The sequence below is a fragment of the Tachyglossus aculeatus genome, chromosome 2 (genome assembly GCF_015852505.1).
Source record: "Tachyglossus aculeatus isolate mTacAcu1 chromosome 2, mTacAcu1.pri, whole genome shotgun sequence".
NCBI lineage: Eukaryota > Metazoa > Chordata > Mammalia > Monotremata > Tachyglossidae > Tachyglossus > Tachyglossus aculeatus.
Genome location: NC_052067.1, coordinates 74,793,109 through 74,810,836, shown reverse-complemented (window position 1 = coordinate 74,810,836; position 17,728 = coordinate 74,793,109). Strand labels below are relative to the sequence as shown.

The 17,728-nt window shown below is 45.6% G+C and overlaps 1 protein-coding gene across 5 annotated transcripts in view; it reads left to right on the top strand.

Annotated features, from left to right (window-relative positions):
* Window positions 1-1,094: 1,094 nt before the first annotated feature.
* The window catches only part of AIG1 (androgen induced 1), a 308,723-nt gene continuing 292,089 nt past the window's right edge, over window positions 1,095-17,728 (top strand). For 4 of the 5 annotated variants that reach the window (XR_005456464.1, XM_038768294.1, XM_038768303.1 and 1 more), the window contains exon 1: window positions 1,095-1,249. Coding sequence is in view for 4 of the 5 variants with exons in the window: in XM_038768294.1 (XP_038624222.1) it covers window positions 1,109-1,249 (141 nt within the window). In the remaining variant the exon portion in view is untranslated. Of the gene's footprint in view, window positions 1,250-14,171; window positions 14,250-17,728 lie in introns of those variants that run through there. The other variant, XM_038768324.1, reaches the window with a different exon arrangement.

Here is a 17,728-nt window from a genome sequence, read left to right as displayed (position 1 = left end):
AGAGCACTGGATTAAGCGCTTGGGAAGCACAAGTTGGACTGTGAGCCCGCTGTTGGGTAGGGACCGTCTCTATAAGTTGCCAACTTGCACTTCCCAAGCGCTTAGTCCAGTGGTCTGCACACAGTAAGCGCTCAATAAATACGATCGGATGAATGAATACGGGAGCGTTTATTTTATTTTATTTTATTTTATTTATTTCTCTCCTTTCCTCCTTCCCCCCTTTCTTTCCCTCCCTCCCTCATTTCCCCCTTTTAGACTGTGAGCCCACTGTTGGGTAGGGACCGTCTCCATACGTTGCCAACTTGTACTTCCCAAGCGCTTAGTCCGGTGCTCTGCACATAGTAAGCGCTCAATAAATACGATTGATGATGATGATGATTTCCTCTTTTATTTATTTTGTTAGTATGTTTGGTTTTGTTGTCCGTCACCCCCTTGTAGACTGTGAGCCCGCTGTTGGGTGGGGGCCGTCTCTCCATGTTGCCAACTTGTCCTTCCCAGGCGCTCAGTACGGTGCTGTGCACACAGTAAGCGCTCAATAAATACGACCGAATGAATGACTGACTGACTACGTATTTATTACTCTATTTATTTATTCGTTTATTTATTTTGCTTGTACATGTCTATCCTACTTATTTTATTTTGTTGGTATGTTTGGTTCTGTTCTCCGTCTCCCCCTTCTAGACTGTGAGCCCACTGGTGGGTAGGGACTGTCTCTGTGTGATGCCAGTTTGTACTTCCCAAGCGCTCAGTACAGTGCTGTGCACATAGTAAGCGCTCAATAAATACGATTGATTGATTGATTGACTAAGGGAGCGTAGGAGGCCTCCACGGCTTCCCCCACGCCTCGCTGGTGCGCGTGCCCGCGGATCCCTCGTCCGACAGCAGCGTGGCCGTTGCCATGGCAACTCCCCCCTCCCCCCCCCCCCGCTCCGCGCCCGGATTCGGCTCGGGGCAACGGCACGAGCGGCCGCGACGACGTCGACGTGCGCGCCCCCACCCACGTGCGCGCGCGCCGCCCTCCCACCAGGCCGGGCGCGCGCCCCGGCCCCGGTGTGCGCGCGCCCGCCCGCCCGCCCGCCCTGGGAGCGGCGCTGGCCCCCGTCGGATCATGGCGCTCGTCCCCTGCCAGGTGCTGCGGGTGGCCATCCTGCTCTCCTACTGCTCCGTCCTCTGCCACTACAAGGCCATCGACATGCCCGCGCACCAGACCTACGGCGGCAGCTGGAAATTTCTCACGTTCATAGACCTGGTAGGCAGGCCGACCCGACCCGGCCCTCGCGGGCGCGCGCGCCGGTCTGTGCCCGTCCGTGCCCGTGCCCGTGCCCGTGCCCGCCTGCCTGTCCCCGGCCTCCGGCTTCGGTCCCCTTCCCCCGGCGGGGAGACGAGCGGGGGGCGGAGCCGAGCCGAGCCGGGGGCGGGGCCCGAGGGGGGTGGGGGCGGGGCTGCACGGGAGGATTCCCTTCCCTTCCCTTCCCTTCCCTTCCCTTCCCTTCCCTTCCCTTCCTTTCCTTTCCTTTCCTTTCCTTTCCTTTCCTTTCCTTTCCTTTCCTTTCCTTTCCTTTCCTTTCCTTTCCTCCCCTCCCCTCCCTCCTGCCCTCCTTTCCCTTTTCTTTCCTCTCATCCTCCCTCCCTTTCTCCTTCTCTCCTTTCTTTCCTCCTTCCCTCCTTCCTTTTCCTCCTTCCCTCCTTTCTTTCCTTTCCCTCCTCCCTCCTCCCTCCTTCCTTTTCCTCCTTCCCTCCTTTCTTTCCTTTCCCTCCTCCCTCCCTCTTTTCCTTCTTCCCTCCTCTTTCCTCCCTCCCTCCTTTCCTCTTTCCCTCCCCTTCCTTTCCTTTCCTTTCATTTCCTTTCCTCCCTCCCTCCTGCCCTCCTTTCCCTTTTCTTTCCTCTCATCCTCCCTCCCTTTCTCCTTCTCTCCTTTCTTTCCTCCTACCCTCCTTCCCTCCTTCCTTTTCCTCCTTCCCTCCTTTCTTTCCTTTCCCTCCTCCCTCCTCCCTCCTCCCTTTTCCTCCTTCCCTCCTTTCTTTCCTTTCCCTCCTCCCTCCCTCTTTTCCTTCTTCCCTCCTCTTTCCTCCCTCCCTCCTTTCCTCTTTCCCTCCCCTTCCTTTCCTTTCCTTTCATTTCCTTTCCTCCCTCCCTCCTGCCCTCCTTTCCCTTTTCTTTCCTCTCATCCTCCCTCCCTTTCTCCTTCTCTCCTTTCTTTCCTCCTACCCTCCTTCCCTCCTTCCTTTTCCTCCTTCCCTCCTTTCTTTCCTTTCCCTCCTCCCTCTTCCTTTTCCTCCTTCCCTCCTTTCTTTCCTTTCCCTCCTCCCTCCCTCTTTTCCTTCTTCCCTCCTCTTTCCTCCCTCCCTCCTTTCCTCTTTCCCTCCCCTTCCTTTCCTTTCCTTTCCTTTCCTTTCCTCCCTCCCTCCTGCCCACCTTTCCCTTTTCTTTCCTCTCATCCTCCCTCCCTTTCTCCTTCTCTCCTTTCTTTCGTCCTACCCTCCTTCCCTCCTTCCTTTTCCTCCTTCCCTCCTTTCTTTCCTTTCCCTCCTCCCTCCCTCTTTTCCTTCTTCCCTCCTCTTTCCTCCCTCCCTCCTTTCCTCTTTCCCTCCTTCCTTCCCCCCTTTCTTTCCTCCCTCCCTCTCTCCTTTCCTTCTTCCCCCTTTCTTTCCTCCCCCCTCCTTTCTTTCCCTTCCTCCCTCCTTTCCTCTTTCCCTCCCTCCTTCCTTCCTCCTCTTCCTCCTTGCCCATCCGCCAAGCTAGCTCTCTTCCTCCCTTCAAGGCCCTGCTGAGAGCTCACCTCCTCCAGGAGGCCTTCCCAGACTGAGCCCCCTCCTTCCTCTCCCCCTCGTCCCCCTCTCCATCCCCCTCATCTTACCTCCCTCCCTTCCCCACAGCACCTGAATATATGTATATATGGTTGTACACATTTATTACTCTATTTATTTATTTATTTATTTATCTTACTTGTACCTATCTATCCTATTTATTTTATTTTGTTGGTATGTTTGGTTCTGTTCTCCGTCTCCCCCTTTTAGACTGTGAGCCCACTGTTGGGTAGGGACTGTCTCTATGTGTTGCCAATTTGTACTTCCCAAGCGCTTAGTACACTGCTCTGCACATAGTAAGCGCTCAATAAATACGATTGATTGATTGATTGATTGATTCCCCACAGCACCTGTATATATGTTTGGACATATTTATTACTCTGTTTATTTATTTTACTTGTACATATCTATTCTATGTATTTTATTTTGTTAGTGTGGTTTTTGTTCCCTGTCTCCCCCTATTAGACTGTGGGCCCACTGTTGGGTAGGGACTGTCTTTATATGTTGCCAACTTGTACTTCCCAAGCGCTTAGTACAGTGCTCTGCACACAGTAAGCACTCAATAAATACGACTGATTGATTGATTCCTCCTTCCCCCTTTCTTTCCTCCTTCCCTCCCTCCCTCCTTTCCTCCTTCCCCCTTTCTTTCCTTTCTCCCTCCTTCCTTCCCGTCCTCTTTCCCTTTTTTCCTCATCTCTCCCTCCCTCTTTCCTCTTTTCCTCCCTCCTTCCCCCCTTTCTTTCCTCCCTCCCTCCTATCCTCCTTCCCCCTTACTTTCCTTTCTCCTTCCCTCCCTCTTTTCCTCCCTCCTTCCCTCCCTTTCTCTTTCCTTTCCTCTTTCCCTCCTTTTCTCCTTCCCTCCTTTCATTCCTCCTTCCCTCCTTTCTTTCCTCTTTCCCTCCCTCCCTCTCTTTGCTCCCTCCATCCTTTCCTCCTTCCCTCCTTTTCCCCCCTCTTTCCCTCCTTTCCGCTTTCCCTCCTTTCTTTCCTCCTTCCTCCTGCCCTTTTTCTTTCCCTAATTCCCTCCCTACATATGTATATATGTTTGTACAGATTTATTACTCTAATTATTTATTTTACTTGTACATATCTATTCTATTTATTTTATTTTGTTAATATGTTTGGTTTTGTTCTCTGTCTCCCCTAGACTAAACCCCCCCTTCTAGGCTGTGAGCCCGCTGTTGGGTAGGGACTATCTCTATAGGTTGCCAACTTGTACTTCCCAAGTGCTTAGTACAGCGCTCTGTGCACAGTAAGCGCTCAATAAATACAATTGATTGATTGATTTCCTCTTTCCCTCCCTCCCTCTCTTTGCTCCCTCCATCCTTTCCTCCTTCTCCCCCCTCTTTCCCTCCTTTCCACTTTCCCTCCTTTCTTTCCTCCTTCCTCCTGCCCTTCTACTTTCCCTAATTCCTTTCCTATATATGTATATATGTTTGTACATATTTATTACTCTATTTTACTTGTACATATCTATTCTATTTATTTTATTTTGTTAGTATGTTTGGTTTTGTTCTCTGTCTCCCCCTTCTAGACTGTGAGCCCACTGTTGGGTAGGGACTGTATCTATACATTGCCAACTTGTACTTCCCAAGCGCTTAGTACAGTGCTCTGCACACAGTAAGCACTCAATAAATACAATTGATTGATTGATTGATTCCCCCCTTCTTTCCCTCCTTCCATCCCTCCCGCCCGCCCCGCAGATCCCCTTCATTAATTCATTTATTCAGTCATATTCATTGAGTGCTTACCTATGCAGAACACTGTACTAAGCACTTGGAAAGTATAGTTCAGCAATAAAGAGAGAAAATCCCTGCCCACACTGGGATTACAGTTCCCTGTCTGGACGGGGAGATGGCCCAGAACTGCAACCCCAAAATTGGCATCATCAGCAGGACCTGCAGACCACTAAAGTTAACATCACGGCGGCAGCAAGGACCCCGGGCCTGGGAGTCATGGGTTCTAATCCCGCCTCTGCCACTTGTCTGCTGTGTGACTTTAGGCAAGTCACTTCACTTCCCTGGGCCTCAGTTCCTTCATCTATCGAATGGGGATTCAGACTGTGAACCCCAGGTGGGCCCTGGACTGTGTGTGACCTTGGACAAGTCACTTAAGGGGCCTCAGTTCCCTCATCTGCCGATGGGGATTGAGAGTGTGAGCCCCATACGGGATAGGATCTAGGTCCAACCCCATTTGCTTGAATCCACGCCAGTGCTTAGTACAGTGCCTGGCACATAGTAAGCGTTTAACAAATACCACCATTATTATGATCATTATTATTATTATTAGAGAAGCAGCATGGCTCAGTGGAAAAGAGCATGGGTTTTGGAGTCAGAGGTCATGGGTTCAAATCCCGGCCCTGCCAATTATAATAATAATGTTGGCATTTGTTAAACGCTATGTGCAAAGCACTGTTCTAAGCGCTTGGGGGGATACAAAGGGATCAGGTTGTCCCACGTGGGGCTCACAGTCTTAATCCCCATTTTACAGATGAGGTAACTGAGGCTCAGAGAAGTTAAGTGACTTGCCCAAGGTCACACAGCAGACATGTGGCGGAGCCGGGATTCGAACCCATGACCTCTGACTCCAAAGCCCGTGCTCTTTCCACTGAGCCACGCTGCTTCTCAGCTGTGTGACTTTGGGCAAGTCACTTCGCTTCTCTGTGCCTCAGTTACCTCATCTGTAAAATGGGGATTAAGACTGTGAGCACCCCGTGGGACGACCTGATCACCTTGTAACCTCCCCAGCATTTAGAACAGTGCTTTGCACATAGTAAGTGCTTAGTAAATGCCATTATTATTATTATTATTATTATTATTTCCCGGTCCCCAGGAGCCTCCCCAGAGAGAGAGGAATGCAAAGGCCGATGGGGCAATCCTCAGCCAAATCCCATTCTCGAGCTTGCCCGGGTTCCCCCGGTTCCCGCCGCGCCCCCCACTTTTTGTAATTGCATTTGCTAAGTACGTACTATGTACCAGGCTGGGGTATCCACTTAGAACAAGCACTAAATATCCACTTGTGATACAAGCAAGTCGGGTTGGACCCGGTCCCTGTCGCACGTGGGGCTCACAGTTTCAATCTCCAGGTTACAGGTGAGGTCACTAAGGCACGGAAAAGTGAAATGACTTGCCCAAGGTCACGTCCCTTTCCTCTCGCACCTTGTATCCTCCCCTAGGGGTCTTCTGCGACCTCCCCAGGAAACACATTTCTGCAAGATCCTTTTACACATAACCTTGGGGTTGACAGCAAGTTAAATCCAATGTACTCAGCGGAATCTATAATGGGTCAGTCGTCGGGTCTATATGGACCCTTGGCTTGTTGCAAGCCCAAGGAGCCCACTTGGAGATGAAAGACCATGGCTAGTGGGAAAGTCCTTGCCTCGGGTTGATGCTCCAGGTTTGCAGGGTGAAACGTGTCAGCCAGTCAGTGGCATTTATTGAGCGCTTCCTCTGTACAGAACACCGTTCTAAGCGCTTGGGAAAGTACAGCGCAGTAGAGTTGGAAGAGATGATCCCTGCCCACACGGAGCTTACAGTCCAGAGGGGAGACGTACATTAAAAAATAAATTATAGCTAGGGGAAATGGCAGGGTGTAAAGACAAAGACTGAAGCAGCGTGACTCAGTGGATAGAGTATGGAAGTCAGAAGGACCCGAGTTCAAATTCGGGCACCACCACTTGTCTGTCACTTCACTCTCGGCCCAGTTACTTCATCTATAAAATGGGGATTAAGACAGTGAGCCCCTTGTGGGACGGGGATTGTTGGGGATTAAGACTGTGAGCCCCTTATGGGACAGGGACTGTGTCCAACGTAATTGACTTGTATCTACCCCAGCACTTAGTATAGTCCCTGGCACGTAGTAAGCACTTAACAAAGAGTGTTTCCTTAGTCATAGGAAGAAAGCCAGATCCGCAGCACCCACCTGTCATTCTGGAAATAGGCATTCTTTACTTTAATCCTTGGTTGCCAAAGAAGTGTTCTTTTGGGCCGAAGGGAAGAATCTGGGAATCTGCTAACAGAAATGAATTAAATTCCCATATGTTGAATTGACATATGGGAGGAGTGCAGCGTACAAAGCACAGGGAGAAAATGCACAGGCAGGAATAAATGCCATCCCTTTCCTCGTGGGGCTCACACTGTACAAGGACAAGTGCATGCCCAAGGTCATACAACCAGTTGCACTTAGAATTTTTAAGTTCCTTCCCTCTGCTGTGCCTGCTACTGCCCAGATATTCACATATGGTGCATGTTTTCCTTTGTGCTTCTTGTATCATGTTTTACTAACATCTGCTAAATTCTTATGTTTTGTGGTGGGGACAACCCTTTCATCTTAATTGCCTTGTTTGGGTTTTTCTTTTGGCACAGTGTATGTTTTTGTAGAGGAGTAATATTATGAAAAGCCTACACGCATCTACGATGTCTTTGTTTACCGTATACTAAAACTTTAACAATAGCATTTTTAAAAGCCATCTGATCAACAGATCTGAAGTGGCCTACATCATCTTGTATTGGAAATCTTGCTAGATCTCCTAAAGCAAGCTAAACTGAAGAGCGTTTGTTTAATTATTTTCAAGAATGGCCTATATGGAACTTTTCCACCAACAGACAAGAAGAAGCATTTTGGTTTTTTCTGCCTTCCAGGAGGCACAGTCCTTTGTAAGTCAGCCGGGTTTTGGGGCTTCTGCTGTCAGTGTGAGTGTAAATTCAAGATGGGATGTGTTAAGAATCAATTCTACTTTTCAAATTTTTCCTCCGCAGTTTCCCATTTGCCAGGATCAGTGGCCCCGGAATGAAACACATTATTCCAGTCAGTTTTCTGCTGCTCCAGTGGGAGAAAAGGGATTAATGTAGTACAGTAGTCGTATTCTCTACCCCAACCGCCTGGAACACCACTGGGTTCATATGAGTTGTCCTTTCTTTTCTGCTTCCCACTGTTGCTAGCAGCGTTGCAGATCGGCACTATGCTTCCGTTGCTTGTCTTAACATTAATTTCAGAACAGGAGCAGCAGACAAAAGCCATTGCCTAGATTTACTTCTCTTTCCAGTTCTGCAGGGGCAATAGGAGCATAATATGGTTGTGTAATTCTAGGGGAGAAAAAAGGCAACCCCTTGCAAAGTATTTTTTTTAAGTATTTTAAAAAATACTATATATATGTATATATTTATACATATATATAGTGGCATCTATTAAGCGCTTACTATGTGCAGAGAACTGTTCTAAGCACTGGGGAGGTTACAAGATGTTCAGGTTGTCCCATGTGGGGCTCACAGCCTTAATCCCCAGTTGACTGGTGAGGTAACTGAGGCCCAGAGAAGTTAAGTGACTTGCCCAAAGTCACACAGTTGACAATTGGCAGAGCTGGGGTTCGAACCCATGACCTCTGACTCCAAAGCCCAGGCTCTTTCCACTGAGCCACGCTGCTTCTAGAAGCCGCGCTTCTATAGTATAAATACTATATATTTATATGTAAGTATTGAGAAGCAGCGTGGCTTAGTGGCAAGAGCACGGGCTTGGGAGTTAGAGGTCGTGGGTTCTAATCCCGCTCCGCCACTAATCAGCTGTGTGACTTTGGGCAAGACACTTTACTTCTCCGTGCCTCAGTTCCCTCATCTGTAAAATGGGGATGAAGACTGTGAGCCCCATGTGGGACAACTTGATTGCCTTGTATCTACCCCAGCGCTTAGAACAGTGCTTGGCACATAGAAAGCGCTTAACAAATGCCATTACTATTATTATTTTAGGAATTGTAGAACCCAGTCTTTAAAAGGAGTCTTTAATGCTCTTGACTCCTGAGACATATTGAAAGCCTCTGAAATTCCATTTTGAAAAAGATGCCCATTTCTAGGAAGTAGAATAAATAATGGACATGAAGTTGTGCATTTGGATTTATCTTTGCACTTTAAGGTAAGAAAAAAACTATTCCATTTATAAGCTAAAGGCTTCATCTGAAACCGAGTAAAACCAATCCCAAGGTAAATGCCTCGGCCATGATGTTATGTAGCTGACCATTTCTTCTCCGAAAACAATGGTGACTAGGATACCCAATTGTACTCTCCCAAGCACTCAGTACACTGCTCTGCACAATTTAGAGACTCTGTAAATGCAATTAATCAATTGAGTGATCTAAACTATGCTACCATGAAGGAGGCAGGAAGCCTCAGTAACAATTTAGTGGCTTCTCTAAAAGTCTGTGTGGATCTAAAAGGAGTATATGGGCCTTGGGATGGCTGGACTCAGTGATGCTTTACTCAGGCATTCCCTTGCCTAGAGGCCAATGTTACTTAAATTGCAGAGCTTAAACTGAGTATTGGTTGAGGTTTCCTCTCTCCCTCTCTGTATGTCTAAAGTAACATTTAGACAAATTGGTAGGTGCATTTTAAGGTTTTCATTTGTTTTTCCTACATTCACTTGAAGTGCTCGCTGTTGCTACTAGAAACGAGAAACTGGTAGAGATTAAACAATGGTATGATTTTTTCCCTATTGAATCACATGTTCCAGGGCCCTTGGCAAGCTCTGAAAAATCCTGCTGCCCGGTTTTCTAGGACACGATGGAGTTGCTGGGAAGAGCAGTGCTAAAATAGTGCTGGGACCCTTTTCTCAATTGGTGGATCACCTATGCCAAGCTAATGCCAGGATAGCTCCCTTTGAAATTAAGTGCCTCCTTGGCATAGAACAAGATGCAAGGTAGGCCCTTGAGTGGATGTAACAAATTTCATCTTTGGGTGGGTTGATATCTGCCAAATATTAAGATATTGCATATATCCTTGTTAGGATTGCTTTGGGCCGCTATCACTTCCAAGCAATCAATTAATTATATTTATGGAGTGCTTACCATGTGCAATGCCATGTACTAAGCTCTTGAGAGAATACAGTATAACACAGTTAGTAGACATGTTCACTGCCCATAAGGAGTTTACAGTCTGGAGAGGGAGACAGACACTGAAGTAAATTATGGACCTATGCATAAGTTCTGTATGCTGTGGAATGTAAGAATTAAGATTGTATTTTCACAATAAACTATGGTCTGGGGGTAATAAAAATGATTAATATTGGTATGTTTGATCATGTATCAGTGTTTTCAACAAACTGAGTATTGGTAGAATAATGGGAAGCATTTATTAAGAATCAATCAATGGCATTTATTGAGTGCTTATTCTGTGCAGAGCCCTACACTGAGTACTTGGGAGAGTACAAAGAGTTTACAGTCTAGTGGGGGAGATAGAAATAAAAATAAATTACGGCTAGGGGAAGCAGCAGAATATAAGGATATGGACATATGAAATGTGGGGCTGGGGTTGGGATGGGTATCTGAGTGCTTAAGGGGTACTGGCCCAAGTGCATAGGCAATGCAGAACTGAAGCCAGATATGGTGGGGAAATCAGAGGTTAGTTAGGAAATGCCTCTTAGAGGAGATAGGATTTTCCAAGGGCTTTGAAACTGGGGACAGTAGTAATCCGTCGGAGCTCCCCGAGGGCAGGGAACGTTTCTACCAGCACTGTATTCGTACTCTCCCAAGCACTCTTCCAAGCTCTGCACACAGAAAGCACTCAATAAATACACACACGTGATGTAATGAATGAATATTGCTTGCAACTGATAGCAGCCCAGAGCAGTTCTAACAAGCATATATGCAATTCCTTAATACTTGGCAAATATCAAACCGCCCAAAGATGAGGTTTGTTAAATCTGTGGAGGGAGGATGGAGTTCTTGGCCAGAGGGAGGTTGAAAGCAAGGGGTCAGTGGTGAGAGAGAGTAAGTGGGTCCCTGGACAACTGTATTCAAATCATTCCTAGGTTTCATGGTTACCACCAAGTATTATGGCTGAAAATCAGAGTTCTGCTTTTTGCATCTCAGATGTTCAGGTTCCTATTAAAACAAGTATGGTTTCATTCCATTGGCTGAAAATGGTCCAAACCTCCTCCTTCTTCATTTCCAAAGAATTCTCTTGATATCAGCAATTCTTTTTGGGCAATTTGACTCTTTGTTTTTTAGCTAATTAAGTGGCAGGAGGGCACCAAAGAGGTAAACGCCCTCCCTCTTTGTTCTTTTGGTTTATTCTTTTTTTCTTTTGACCGCCGTGGCCCTCCACTGCCTTAACCCAGGAAAAGGGCAGGGTGATTTCCTGCGTCTCATGTTTGCTGGTTAAGATGAAGAAGAGCATGAAGTTGCTCACAGATTCCACTTAGGTTAAATTCACGTTTTGCTTTTACACCCTTTTTACTCACTGCAAACAGTGCCTCCATGACCAAAATCTGATTGATTTTCAAAAGTTAATACATTGCAAGGGATAGTCTCCCTCAGTAATGTATGAACTGGACACAGGAACAGGACATTAGGCAGGCCGAACCACTTACATGTTGGTGTCCTCTCAGTGGCTTAACCCACCGGAGGGAATTTGGGGGAATTGTGATTTCCCCCGTTCCTGGCTTCCCCTCTGCTCGTTAAATGTCTACAACAGGCACTTCCAGATGCCGCCTCTGGCTGGGGCAGGGCATGGTCATGGAAATGTAATCTCCCAGAAACGATGGCACAGACTAGCCTGGTGTGGAATTGATTTCATAGTGCTGACGGGGGCTGGAAAGGGTGAGTGAAGAGTGGCTCATGGAGACAAGATCTGGAAGTCTTGTTTCAGAGAGGTCTGTGCACACCAGAGTGGACTCTGATGTCCGGGCGGCCTTGCAATCAGGTGATTTCTGAGACTGGATTTTCCAGACCTGGCCTGAGATAAAGATTCAGACTGAGTGCTCCCTGCAGCAACCTCCTCGCTCTGATGCTCCTGCTCTCTTTGAACTCCCATCTATCAAGCTATGCAGAGGACAACTGTGTATTTTACTGTTACTGTTGTCCTTTTATTTACTTTCCATTCCTTGTTTTTTGATTTCCCCCGCCCCACCCGGTTTTGGCAAGAAAGTGGAAAAGACCCTGTTCCAATCTTTACTAAGCCAATCCTATTCAGTGATGGCTTAAATGAGAGAGAGATATAGTGGTGTTTGCTGCTGTTGAGGTCTCAGAGATAGTCTGTTCTAGGCTGACAACAGGCTGTACCCATCCTTCCTACCACCTGTTTCACATTGAGTCACCCCTGGGCAAAGAGGAACCCAGTGAAAGTGTGGATGATGTGTACAAACCAACATCACTACTGCAAAAACAACTCAAGCCCAAGTCCTGCTGACAGTAGGATTTTTACCTTTCCCCTCTTCATCATTGGCATCGAAGCAACGCTTGCCCAAATGTCCAGGAGCCAGAATAGGGCCATGACTGTACTTCGTCAACAGAAGTCAAGAGATTCTCTCCCAGTGACATTGACACTCACAGATGAAGTCTTACCAACAACAATGTCCTTCTTTGAACTGTTGGATAAACTTCTTTTTGCTATTCCAAGTGATTTTTTTTGACAATCAAGTTAGCCTCAAGTAACCATAAATAGTATGTCATCTAGAAATGATGGAGTGTTTCTATAAGAATGTCAGTCAACAGAAACTCTCTTTTAGTTTTTGTGTGCCAGAAAGGGATATTAGCTATAGCCCTCAATTCAGTATTGGCTGAGGTACTAGGGGTACCCTAGGTGTGGCCAGTTGGTACACCATTGGAATTAAGTAGGATGGTAGAGTGAATCCTGAATTATTCCATGTATTTGACAGCCAGGCTTAAAGGGATGGAGAAATAGAAAGCTCCCAAGACTGGAGATGCCCTTATGATATTTGCCCTACCATCCAGGCTTCAGATCCTCATGTACCAGACTGAAGAACTCCTCCCCACCAAATGATCAGTTGTCCCTGCCCCTTACTTAAAGAAATAGGTGAGATAAAAAGACCTCCCAAATTTTGGAAGATGTGGAGGCTGTGGCAGTTGGCTCCTGGGATTCTCTATTGGATGGTTGCTCTCCTTACTTTTCTTCCCTCCTTCACATCCCTGTTCTTCCCTCTCACTGCTGTCCCACACCTCCCATTCTCCAAAATACCATTTAGCAGCTCACCTCATCCCTTTGTCTCCACCCATTATTCTTCCACTTCCTTTATCATTTCTCGAATCTCCATTTTGCTGTAGGGTATGGACACCCTGCCCTATCATGGATAAACTTCCTTTCATCCTTGACCTGTTCCTGGACCACTCATTGTTCCTCCTCTTCACTATCACTAGGATCTGGCTTACACCTGATGACCCTTCTCCCCTGCTGCTCTCTCTCAAAGGCGCCTTGTCTTTCTTACTTGCCCCTCCTTTCTAGAAAAGGAGGAGGATTCGACCGGGTTCTTGCCCAACCAGTGTCATTTTTGCTGTATCTCACTCCTTCCTTCCTCTTCCCCGGCCACCCCTTTCTCCCTTCTTAATCCATAGCATCCATTTCAGTCACCCCACACCCCCGTGCCACCTCCTCTTCTGCTTTCTTGCTGTTTCTCAGGAAGATGTCGCCCGACTGCTCTCTAAATCCACTCCCTCCTTCTGCGTCTCTCTGCTATTCCAGAAACTTGTCACATTGCAACTAGACCATTGGGTCAGCATACTCACTGGTCTCCCTCCCTTTAGCCTCCTCCCTGTTCAATCAGAGCTCTACTCTGTGTATGGATCTTCTTGAATCATTGTTTATTTCTCATCTCCCCCTTCCTGAAAACCCTCCATTTGCTCCCCCTGTTTGCCTTCACAGTAAGTATAAACTCTGAATGATCGGCATCGAGGCTTTTCACCAACTCTCCCAATCCTACATATCAGCTTAATCAGCTTTCTTCACCCACTACCTCTGAGCTCACTACTCCTTGTTTCTTCATTACTTCCTGAACCAAGGTATCTAACTGTACCTTGTTCTAGGCTTGTCCATCTCTGTTCTTCTCCTTCACATGGTTTCTTCCTCCTGCCCCAAGTCTGGAATACTCCCCCTACCCTAATTCTACAGTCCACAGCTCTTCTCACATTTTAAAGCTCTCCTAACTCCTATCTCCAACAGTTAGTCTTCCCTGATGAAATCCTAACCTCCTGAGACATAACAGCCCATTAATCACCACTAGCATTTAAATATGTACTTGTACTGTTCCTCAACATGTATGCATATATGTATGTATAATCAGTCATACAGTCCATTCTTTATGCTGATTTATTTACTCAATTTGTTACCATGTTTATGTCTGTCTCCATCAATATTAGAGTACAAGCTGTTTGTGGGCAGGGAATATTACCTTGTGGTTCTGTTGTACTCTCCCAAGTGCTTAGTACCAGTGCTATGCCTTGTGCTTGCTCAATAAATACCATTACTTTGTCAGCTACATCATATGGTACCTGAAAAGTGATTTTAGAATGTACTTTCTGACTAGAATCTTCCAGCAAAGCAGAATACAAATATTGTCAACTACTTTTGATTGTCATCCAATAGCCTTCTATATTGATGACTTACTGGGAAAGGGAATGCTCAAGAAGACATCCAAATGATCAGTAACTGCTATGCGGAGTCACTCCAATGTAATGGATTGACTATGAACTTGAAGAAGAAGGAAGCTCTGCATCATTCTGTGTCAGGGAACCCCTGCATGCAGCCAAAAATGGGCAAAAATGGAGCACACTGACTTATCGATGCCCCAGTTGACAAGTAGAAAATTGAATCAGTACTGTCAGCCCATCTTTTTGGGTATTGACACAGAGTGGGGCCAGTGTGGCATCAATCTCCAGTTCAAGCTGAGAGTCAAAACAATAGTGGTGTCCACTCTTCCATACTGAGTTACATATAGCCCTATCGTAAATGTTACATCAGACCTACTGTGTGCTTTCATCAGTGTGATCTACAAGCTGTGCTCGGCAGGAAATGATAGGACAAGATGACCAACAAATTCCTAGAATTTAGCCAGTCCCCAACCATTGGAGCATTGCTTGTTTTGACAGAACTCGTCCAGGCAGGACGTGTGAGAAGAATCAATGATTACATGATGTCCAAATAACTGATGTGAAACAACTGCAAACAGGACTAGCTGAAGATACCAACAGCAAACAATGCAATAAAGATATGGGTTGCTAGGAGACAACTAAAGACAGACCTGTTTTGGGTCAGTCAAGAATGGTGAGAGACTTTTTTGGCGTAAAGACTTTGGATAGATCATCGATGAACAAAAGACAAGTCCAAAACCATGCTGGACAGCAGGATCCAAAAAGCAGAGCAGTCTTAACATCTGCACAGCACGAGGAAACGTTCAGTCATTTCAGGCCCATATGCATACTCAGTTTCACTGTGGGTCAACTTTCTCCACCAATGTAGCTCTGTTCTGACTGGAAAAAATCTGAAGTAGTAATTGAAAATCCTGTATGTCCAGATCACATTGGAAGAAAATTAATATTAAAATTAAAATTACTATTTTAAAATTAAAAATTACCATTTTAAAGTTAAAATTGATATTAAAATTACTTGGTGTGATTGGGTTCTGAAAATCAAATGTGTCCTGGAACCCCTGAAAAAGTGTGTATTTATGGTTTCCTTTGGAAAGATTAATTTTTCAAGGGGCCTCATTTTAAACTTCTAAATCTCTCATGAAGTAGGCCCAGAATGATTTGAAAGATGCTTTTCTCCACAGTAAGTTTTGACAGTAGATTTTTGAACTGAATTTAGTGTTAGGACTAGAAAACCAGGTATACATAATTCTCATAGCAGGTGTACTCATTTAGGCATTGTGGGGGGTCAACAAAGACCTGGAAATATCAAGTGTGGTAATCTCCTTTAAGGACTTCTTCCTTTACATAATAAATCTTCCTCCCTCTGTGGCTCCTCCTATCTCTTGCTGCCGTTTTCTCCTCCCCCACCATACCACCCTCATCACTTACCTCTGATCTTCCACCTTCCAGCTTCCCTTTGCTCTGTCAAGGTCTCAAGTGCCATGGCCAAAGCACTTATCAGTAGCAAGTGCCAAACAGTAGTTCGATAGTTCATCAGGGCACTATATCCATCATTGGTACTAACTGAACATTTGCTCTGTTAAGAGCACTGTACTATTCATTCATTCATTGTCGTATTTATTGAGCACTTACTGTGTGCTCAAGTACTAAGCACTTGGGAAATACAAGTCGGCAACATATAGAGATGGTCCCTACCCAACAACGGGCTCACAGTCTAGAAGGGGGAGACAGACAACAAAACAGAACATGTAGACAGGTGTCAAAATTGTCAGAACAAATAGAATTATAGCTATATGCACATCATTAACAAAATAAATAAAATAGTAAATATGTACAAGTAAAATAGGGTAATAAATCTGTACAAATATATACAAGTGCTGTGGGGAGGGAAAGGAGGTAGGGCTGGGGAGGGGAGGAGAGGAATAAGGGGAATAAGTTACTAGGCACTAGGGAGAGTAGTTGCATTTTACGATGAAGCTGTTTGAGCTGTCCCATATCAGGACACTTTCAGGGGATTTCAAGGGCAGGTTCAAGAAGCTTTGCATTCCCTAGGAAGATGAGGTATAAGCTTTTTGTCAGTTGAGGGGTAACAACCCTTAGCCCTAAACTCTGTCTATTTGGCAGTTTGTGATAATTTTAACTGCTGTAATGTTAGGATACTTGTGATTGCCAGCCTCAGTTCGGACAATGTTATTTATAAAATGAATGAATGAATGAAGGAATGAATAAAAGAAGTATCATAAGGATACGTATATAAAAATAAACATTTTCAAGGGGATAAGTAAAAAAATACCTGGATTTTTGAAGGTTTCTTTGTCTTTTTTATCCTAGAAAGTAAAATTCTTAGTGTGTAATGATCCCACCTGTCAGAGCATCTGGGTACAATGAAATCAGAGGTGATATACAGGTTCTCTAAAAGGTAATAAAATATATTTCCCCACCAGAATTCCTACTAGTGAGTCATTATCCGTTCCATTCATCAGTTGCAATCCCCCCTGCATATGTGCAGGCTGTTATTTTTCCATCTTCATTCCTTTTGAGCATTCCTCCCTCAAAATAAATGTTCTGTGGAATTTGAAGTGGAACATCAATCAGTGGTATTTAGTGAGCACTTACTGTGTGTACTGGCCGCCACCACTGCACTCTCCCACTAGCCATGGGTGCAGGGAGGAATGGATTAAGATAGTCATTTAATGATATTTATCGAGTGCTTACTCTGTACAGGACTGCACATAAGTAATTGGGAGCATACAATAGAGTTGGTGGACACTATCCCTGACTAAAAGGAGCTTACAATCCTTGTAGAGGGGGACCAACTCACTTGTGACCAAGGCCTACTGCCTTTATAACAGCCCACTGGTGATGGAGGACACTCCCTATATTAATTCCTCTTTTGTGACTACTGTTCTGAGTTTAGAATTGTCTCTGGCTCCTCAGAGCCAATGTTCCTTCCTTGGGTTTGAAGCCACTATTCATATTGATGTTTAGCGGGCGGTGGAAATAACCAGAAGAATTAGAGTAATGAAAGAAGAAGCTGAGGGAAGTGCCGCAGATTCATGGGTGATTATAGACGTGCCACATACATAGCCCCACACCCACCTCTGGCAACCTTTATAGTTTCTCTTTCCAATTTTCCAGATTGTATTCATTTTGTTTGGGGGAACTCGCAGGCCTGACTTTGTTCCAACTCTGGACTTAACTGCATGTTACAGAGATGGAAGAGGAGGGAAGAAGTTGAAAAATAAAGGCCTTTGTATTTTCCATTCCTCTTCCCTCTCTGCTGAAACATTATGGACTCCACTCACCTCTGACCTAGAAGTGGCTGACCCACGAAGCCATTTTCGTTCAGGAAGAAAAACCTTCTCTTCTTTCTCTTCATTGTTTCCCCACCTTGTGTCTCCTCTCCCTTTTAATTCTCTCTGGACTTCATCTCTACTTCTCTTTTATTTCCCTTCCCAGGGTACACGATAAAGATGTACCATTGCTAAGCTACATTTGATTGATCTACGTGTGTCTCCAGATGACCTCTGATTGTATGCCATTCAATTGAAG